The sequence below is a fragment of the Piliocolobus tephrosceles genome, chromosome 1 (genome assembly GCF_002776525.5).
Source record: "Piliocolobus tephrosceles isolate RC106 chromosome 1, ASM277652v3, whole genome shotgun sequence".
Lineage (NCBI taxonomy): Eukaryota > Metazoa > Chordata > Mammalia > Primates > Cercopithecidae > Piliocolobus > Piliocolobus tephrosceles.
Window position 1 is genome coordinate 156,893,744 of NC_045434.1, and position 9,062 is coordinate 156,902,805.

At 44.0% G+C, this 9,062-nt stretch overlaps 1 protein-coding gene across 2 annotated transcripts in view; it reads right to left on the minus strand.

Annotated features, from left to right (window-relative positions):
* Nucleotides 1-8,600, minus strand: part of DNAJC6 (DnaJ heat shock protein family (Hsp40) member C6) — a 155,185-nt gene extending 146,585 nt beyond the window's left edge. Inside the window, exon 1 of one of the 2 annotated variants that reach the window (XM_023210166.1) lies at nt 8,375-8,486. Coding sequence is in view for 1 of the 2 variants with exons in the window: in XM_023210157.1 (XP_023065925.1) it covers nt 8,375-8,489 (115 nt within the window). In the remaining variant the exon portion in view is untranslated. Of the gene's footprint in view, nt 1-8,374 lie in introns of both variants that reach the window. The other variant, XM_023210157.1, reaches the window with a different exon arrangement.
* Between the last annotated feature and the right edge of the window lie 462 nt (nt 8,601-9,062).

Consider the following 9,062-nt stretch of genomic DNA (forward strand, 5'->3'; position numbering starts at 1 on the left):
GGAGTAGGTGGTGAGAAGCCATCATTCATGCACTCTTTTATTCAATAATATTCATGGTACCAGGCACTGCTGCGAACACTAGGAATGACACAGTGCTGAACAAAACATTCTCTGTCCTCAGGAGCCTGTGGTCTCAGGTCAAGAGGCTTCCACTAGATATGCCAATTTACCAAAGTAGGCAAAAAAAACGCCAAGGCGTGGGTTTGAACAGTAGGGCAAGAGCTCCAAAGCAAAAGAGGACTGGGAGAGGTGGCTGATGCCTGTAATCCCAGCACTTTAGGAGACCAAGGTGGTAGGATTGCTTGAGGTCAGGAGTTCAAAACCAGCCTGGTCAACATAGTGAGACCCTGTCTCTACGAAAAAAATTTTTTAGTTTGCTGGGCATGATGGCATGAGCCTGTGGTCCAGCTACTTGGGAGGCTGAGATGGGAGGATGCTTGAGTCTGGGAGGTCAAGGCTGCAGTGAGCCATGGGCAACAGAGCAAGAAAGACCCTGGGTGACAGACCAGGCTGTGTCTCAAAAACTAAATAAAATAAAGTGTAAGAGAATGGATTCAAACATGGGCCCTGCCATGTACCAGCCCCTGGAATATAAGCTGAGACAAGTTGCTGCACCTCTCTTAAGTTTCCATTTCCTGATCTGCAGGATGGAGGTGATAATGGTACCCATCTTCCACAGCTGGGTGAGGCTCAAACAAGTTAATACGTTTAAGGTTCATAGCACAAAGCCTGACACATAAGGGCTCCATAAATGCTGTAAGATGAGTAGTATTACCTTGTAACTGGGTCAAGTTTACTCCCCTAAGCTTCAGTTTCCTCATAAAATATGGAAAATAATAACTAGTTTGTAGGATTATTGTGAGAATTGCATATGAAGAAGAATATGAAGTCCTTGGCATAAAGGAATAACCAATCACCAACCACCCTCACTCCAGGCCCTTTTAAAACATTTTTTTATTTTTAATTTTTGTGGGTACATAGTAGGTGTATATATTTATGAGGTACATGAGAAATTTTGATACAGGCATGCCATGTGTAATAATCACATCATGGAATATGGAGTATCCATCCCCTCAATCATTTATCCTTTGTGTTACAAACAATCCAATTATACTCTTTCAGTTATTTTAACAAGTACAATTAAATCATTATTGACTCTAGTCACCTTGTTGTGCTATCAAATACTAGGTCTTACTCATTCTTTCTAACTATTCCAGGCCCTTTTTAATAAAGAAGGCTCCCCAAACCAAAATTTTTAAAAGACCAATGCTAGGAGTAGAAAGGAAGTGGAAGAAGGGAAGGAAGACACCCATTTATATTGCAAAAGGAAGTAATAATGTTTTCAAAAGTGTAATCATTTCTAGGGGTATTTGCATTGCACCCAACATTGTATTTTGAAAAGTTTCAAACACACCAAAAAGTTGAAAGAAAGTTCAGTGGACCCCATATCCAAGTACATTTGGGTATATTTGCTTCATCACATGTGTCTGTTTCTCTATCCAACTTTAATCTTTGTTCTCCTTAAGTTGAAAGAGGTTTAAAGGCCTCATCAAATATAAAGAGCCTTTATTTTCCCTCCTGATGCAGTATTTCCAGAAGCACAGGCCTCCTGATTCTGTGGCTATTCCAAGCAGAGCTGGGTGAACTCTCAGAAGTCTTGTCATGTCACACAGTAAATCTCAAGGCCACACCCAGTTAAGGACAAGGATGGAGTCTAGAGCTTTCCACAACAAGGCAATGTCTCTATCAGACCCCAAGCTTCAGATAAACTGGTACTGAGGATGATTAGAAACAGCCGCTAATGGACAAGATGCTCTATCTCAAAAACTGGGTTTAGGAAAAGCTTCAGGCAGGCTCCACTGGCCACTAGGTCCCTTGACAACCCTGCACATCCTTGTCTTGTTAGATGCCACTCTGAGTCACTAAACCAGTGACTCATGCTCAGCAACCGAGGCCATCTTGAGAGCTAAACTGAAGGGAATTTTCAAGAACAACGAGTGAAACTCTGAATTGAAAGGGAATAAGGATTTTTATTGTCCGAGCAAAACAAAAATGAAAGGAAAAAAAACACTGCTATCATACTGTGGATTAAACTTTCCTAGCTGCAAATTTACTCTGAGGAAACACTGGGCACCAAAAAAAATAATTTAAAAAAAAAAAAAAAGCTTTTACATGCCCTTGGAATTTTTGAGGCATTTTAATTCTTGATTAGTTGATAGGTAAGCAGAGACCCAGAACATATGTCCCAAATTAGGCAGATGAAATGATCTTTCAATGACTTGTCTAGAGCTTCTGCTTGCTTAGTCATTCATTTCCAAAGAGTGGCTTTACCTGCAACCCCACACTCAGTCTTCCTGCACCCAGCCAAGCCTCTGTCTGGCTTGCTCAGAGCACCCAAATGGCCAGAAAAGAGGTGAGAAGGAAAAAGAAAATGTGCTTACTGTGGGGAGGGGGTAGATGTTTAGGATTAGGGCTAGTCACAGAGAAGGGGCAGCATGGGTTATATGGAGTACCTACTATATGCCAAGCTGTTTTCTTATCATCATCATCATACATTTGTTGAGAACTTATTATTTGGCAAGCATTGTCTTTAATGCAAGGACTCAGAGCAGACCTCCAGGGTTTGAATCCCAGCTTACTAGTTGTATAACTTTGGAAATGTTACTGAACTTCTCTCTGCTTCAGTTTTTCTTATGTGTAAAATGAAAGCTGTAAAACAGGGTTATTATAAGAATAAAATAAAATCATACACTCTTTAAGATGGTGGCTGGCACATAGTGTGACAAAAGCAATGCACATGTTAACTCTTGCCATTCGTTTTATTAGATGAGACAAACGAGGCAGAGAGGCAAGGAGATTTGCCAAAGGAGACACATAGCTAAACATAGCAGAGTCCAGAATCGTCATGTCATTTATTTCTCACACAGTCCTGTGAGGGAAATGGGAAGGAAAGGAGAGTGGCTTCACCTGCAACACCACACTCGGTCTTCCTATTATTGGTAAGAGTTTGGAAACCCAAGACGGTCTAGTAATTTACACGTCACAAGTTGGCAAGTAGGAGAGTTGAGATTTAAACCCACATTTGCTGACTGTAAAACCCTTGTTCATCCTACTAGGTCAGTGGTTCTCAACCTTTAGCATGTGTCAGAATTACTGCAGAGTTTATTTAAACACATTTCCAGGTCCCAGCCTCCTATCCCTCCCCATCCTCCCATCCTCCCATCCCTCAGTTTGTGATTTGGTAGCTCTGAGAGGGGGCCTAGAATTTGCATTTCTAACAAGATCCTGAGTGATGTTGATGCTGCTGGTCTCATGCTGCTGGTCTGGAGACCAAGCTTGGAGAACCACGGCTCTGTACAATCGTGCACCTGTATGCAGAACAGGTGGTAGGAGGAGAGCCAGAGCCACAGACCCAAAGATTGTGGGTCAGTAAGGTTTCCCCACTCTGATAAAGTGTTGGTTACTTCCCATAGCCTGGCTAATAAACCTTGTATTTACACAGCCCTTTCATTTTTATGGTCTCGTTTGATCTCTCTAATATCCTTAGGAATAGGCTAGGTAGGTATCATGACCTCCATTCAATGTGGCTTGTTTTTAGGGACATATGGCTAGACAATGGCAGTGAGAAAATAAACCACTGATCAACGTGACAGAAATTCTGTCCTTTTCTCCAAGTAAATTGTTCTGGAAAATACTATCTACTGATGAACAATGACTCTAGTTCCAACCTGTGTCTTCCCAGATAATACCACAGCTCAGGAAAGGGCTCCTCACCCGCCACAGGGTTTAGAGGAAGGAATTTCCGGTGGGAGGAACTCAAGGCCGGTTATCTACCATAATTTCAAGGGCTAGAGAAGTCTACTGCTCATAAAATGCTTTCCTCATTTGCTCCCTTTTCTGTAACCTACAAACTTTGATATTTGAGTAAAATATGGTTTTCCGCAATGGATGGAAGCATTTGGAGGGTTAATTTCAACTCAGCAGAGCTTGTTCATTTAGAACTACTGGCATGATTAAGTATATTTTTAAAAGTTGTTTAGACCTGTAAACCAACAAATAATTCATATCCAGAATATTTAAAGAATTCCTAAAATGGATAAGAAAAAAAAAAAACCACCAAGTTAAAGAAATGAGAAAGGCATCAATAGGCCTTTCACAAAGGTTCACACAACAATGGCCAATATTCATGTGAAAAGATACTCAGCTACATTATTTGTCAAGAAAATTCAGTATAAAACAACATGGAATACCATTTCATACCCATCAAATTAGCAAGCATTTAAAAGTCTGACCATATTCAGTAAGGAATCAGGGAGCTTACACACGGTTGGCAGAAACTGAATTAGCACAAATATACAAAGGTCAACTTGGCAATATCTCTCAAAATCAAAAATATATTTATACAGTTTGATGCAGTAATTGTCCCTTTAGATAGTTATGCTAAACTTTTGGTGACAAATGTCCAGAGTGTAAATTTCAGAGTCATTCTCTTTGGAAATATATATATGGAAGGAATCTTTCATCCCAGACATATTTATTGAATGTCTGCTATGTTCAGGACACAGTGTTAGGATGCAAAGATGACAGGAATCCTTAGAAGCTATGTTCCTTCTCCCCTGCGGCCTCCTGATGAAAAAGAAGAAGGTGACAGAAAGAAGGATGCTGCTGCCGAAGACCTTCTGGTTGACCCAGAAGGGTTAACTGCCCCAAAAAATCCTCCAGCTGTGGTTGCTTCCCAGAGTGCACTGAACCTTTAACCGTATTTTGAGTGTGATCATATGGTTGACAATCTAGACTAAGCATTAATCTAGACTAACAGTAGTCTGGACTATTATGAAACTCTACACTATTATTAGTCTATACTAACAATAGTATACTAATAGTAGTCTAGATTTTCAGCCATATTAATATTATGGTTTTCTAATAAGTTCTAGACTTTTCTAGGTTTTCTAGACTATTTTCTAAGAATAGTCTACATTCTCAACCATATTAATATTAGGTTTTGTTTTATTAATATGAATACATATAATAGTAAACCTAATATTAATAAAAGTAACCAGCCCTTTGTGAACCTCTGTGTACCAGAAATGCATTTAATCATCAGAGTTACATGACATAGGAATTGTCATCCTCATTTTTCAGATAATATATAACTCCATTTTTGAAAGACTAAGGACACTGTCTAATATCACACAGCTTATTAATGTGCCATTTATGAGTGGCAGATTCAAATAATAGCCTGTCTGACATCAAAGCGTATGACTCTAGATGCCCAAAATGATGTTAACATCATCATAAGAAATTCAGGTTAACTTTAAAAAATCAAATAAAATTGAGATATAAATTTATTTTATTGCATAATATTTATTCATTTTACTTCCCTCTTCCATGAGTATAGCTATTGAAACATGTTTTTTCATGTGTGGAGGGAGATGTGGCAGAAAGGATGTTGTATAGATAGACAGGCCTGAATCTGCCACTCACCAGTCACATGACCTCCAGCATATCACTTAGTGTCTCTTGCTTCACCTTCCCTTATATATAAAATGGGGGAAATACATAACATCTGCCCTCTCTCCTTCCAGGGGTATTGTCAAGATCTAAACAAAAGCCTGTACTTGAACTATTCTTTAAGATGTCAAGTATCATATAACATTAGACATTAGAATGGCTTTATACCCAGGGCTTATGGGGAAAGGGGAAGATAGATAGTAGAGGAATGTAGTGAGCAGCCAAGATCCTATCTAAGAAAAGAAAGGTGTGGGATGGCAGTGAGCCCTGGGAAGCTGTGAGTAAACGCTAGGTCAGGAACACAGAAGCAGAGATGTTTTTTTAGGCACTATAGATCTGGTTTTTAAAATTATAAAACTAATGCAGGAACAGAAAACCAAACACCAGTTGTTCTCACTTATAAGTGGGAGCTGAACAATGAGAACACATGGACACAGGGAGGGGACCAACACACACTGGGGCCCGTGGTGGAGAGGGCAGGGGAGGGAGAGCATCAGGAAGAATTGCTAACGCATGCTGGGCTTAATACCTAAGTGAAGGGTTGATAGGTGCAGCAAACCACCTTGGCGCACCTTTACCTATGTAACAAACCTGAACATCCTGCATGTGTATCCCAGAACAAATATTTTAAGAATTAAAATAAAAATTATAAGACTAGAACACTTATTCTAACCCAAGTTACTACAGTGGCAATATTCATTTATTCCTCTTTTGTAAACATTCACATAATATCTGGAATAACACTACGCATGTAATTATCACTCAAGGGATACTTGTTGCAATCATCGATCTCATTTAAGCTCATGATAAGAAGTGGTCAGCCTTCGGCCCTATTTAGTTTCAGCAATAGTTCTTTTTGTTTGTTTGTTTGTTTGAGACAGCATCTCACTCTGTGACCCAGGCTGGAGTGCAGTGGTGCAATCTCAGCTCACGGCAGCCTCTGCCTCTTGGGTTTAAGCGATTTTCCTGCTTCATCCTCCCAGGTAGCTGGGACTACAGGTGTATGCCACCACACCCAGCTAATTTTTGTATTTTTAGTAGAGACGGGATTTCACCACCGTGGCCAGGCTGGTCTCGAACTCCTGACCTTAAGTGATCTGTCTGCCTCGCCTCCCAAAGTACTGGGATTACAAGATTGAGCCACCGCGCCTGGCCTCAGCAATAGTTCTTGCTGACAGTACGGAATGAATTTTATTGGTGTACTGACTTAAAAAAAAGTAGGAACACATACTTGGAAGCCAGCAAGATGACAATGACAAGCTGCAGAGTCTCCCTAACAACCACCAATAGAAAACCTTGTTTTTAATTCAATAAATAAATATTTGAAAGATAATTATTGCTGGTCATTTTCAAATTTATTTTTATAATGCTTACTAGGTGCTAACACTTTGTAACTACTAACTCGTTTAATTCATTAATTTATTCAATCCTCAAAACACCGGGAGTGGGTGAGGGAACTATATCGATGGCAGGGTCCTGGTGCAATCTGGCTCTGCCCTGCATCTGGTCGGCCATTTTAGAAATAAGGCATGTCAACCCCTCAGAGGAAGGATCCTCAGACGATGGAAACAGACAAAAAGGACAAGACAAGACACATTCATAAGCAGTATCTACACAGTACCAAGCCCTGCACTTAGCCTGGTGGGGGATGCAAAGATGAAATGGAGGAGAATGAGGAATCTTTAATACCAGATGAACAGTGACAAACGCTCTACAGGTGACGAAATGCTAAAGGAGGGGTTACAGGTGGCAGGAACCCCAGAGATTTCAGGGAAGAGACTGCATTTGTGCTAGTCTTGGCAGGAGGGTAGGAATCCGGCAGGCTGAGATGCGGGCATGGACACTGCAAACAGAGAAAAGCCGGGAACCAGCAGATCAGGTCACTTCCCTGCTTAGCACACTTCAGTGTTTTTTCCCAGCTCACGTAGAATAAAATCTGAACTCCTCCTCATGTTCTGCCCAGACCTCATCCCGGCCCTGCATCCCTCACTTTCCCCTTGCTCAGTTCAGGCACTCTGGGAACCTTTTCACTTGCTATTCTTTATTACTCGGCTCCACGCTGGAGTAACTCCTCGTCAGTCCTCGGGTCTCCACTAACTTGCAATGGCTCGGAGAGGCCTTCCCAGTCCGCCTGCCACGGAAGCTCGGGCCCCCTGCCTTTTTTCCTCTCTCAGCAGACTATCTGATTCCCTCCAAGCACACATAGCAATGTGTACCGGGCTTTCTCTGTTTTGCGTGTGTAATGTCTGTCTGCCTCTCTAGAAGCAGTTCCACAAGCCGGGTTTTGCCCATCGTGTTCTCCTCCGATCAAGGCAGATGGAGGGGCTCGATAAAAATTGTGGAATGAATGAATGGAGTGAGTCAGTGATTGGCTGTGAGTTGAGGCCCTGGCGAGGACAGGACTGAGTGTGCTAGGAAATAGTTTATCGTGGTGAGAGCTTCGAGATCACCGCAGGCAGGTAGAAAGGAGGTGGGTACAGGGCGGAAGGACCTTAAAGGGAGCCTCGGGTTCGGATTCATTCCCCCAAAGGTCACTGCATTTCAGGCGCCAGGCCAGGTGTGGGGCGGGGACAAGCTAACCTCAGTGAGGCTGTGTCGCCGCGCCACCGTGGCTTCCCTGTGTCCAGAGCCAAAGCAACGAGCAGAGGCTAGGGGAAAGGAGACTGTGCCGAGACAAAACGCTGCGCTTCCCCAGCGGTGCGCTGCCCCATCGGTCCCCGTCCCCAAGGCTAAGGGTCGGGCTCAGGGGTCGCCTAGGCATCCAGGCTCTGGGGCCGGGAACGCGGCCAGAGAGACCGCCGGGGACCGCCCCGCCGCCCCTGCCTCAGGGTAACAGGTCCAGACTGGCCGCGCCCACACTCACCCTGCCCCGCCTGGCGAGCTGAGCGCTGCCTCCACAGCCGCCGGGTCGCCTTCCACGGCCGCCGCAAGGAAAACAGCTTCCGGCTCTTCTGGCCTCCCTTCTCAGTGGCGCCCATCGGTGCGCCGCGCCCTCCCCCGCCGCCGCCGACCGAGCCGAGCGCCACCGCTCGCCGCCGCCGCCGCGCGTCTGCCAGGTGCCGGGCCGCTGCCTGGAGACGCGCGCCGGGGGCGGAGCTTAGGGCCTGGAGCCGTGGCTGGCGCGGACCGGGAAGGCTTCCCGGCCCGGCCCACACGGCGGCGCCTGGCGCCCGAGGGGTGGGACTGAGCGCGGGCCCGCGCCCCTCACTTGGGAGGCACAGTTAGCACCCTTAATTAATACAGGAGTCCTGGGGGGCGCTCACCCATTTTATCTCCCAGTTACAAACCATACACTCCACGCTCGGAGAGGGTAAGGCATCTGCCCACAATCACACAGCGCTAAAAAATTCCAGAGCCCTAGGCTCTGACGATGTTTACTCACACCGTGCTACCGTCTCAGAATGAAACAACATCACGTTAGAAAGTGGTTTTAATTCTGACAGATATTCCTGTTTTCCTAATACAAGGGATTACTAGTCACCCATGATTTTTTGAGAACCTGTTCCATGTCCAGCTACTTTTACACACATTTCATGAAACCTCATTGCAAC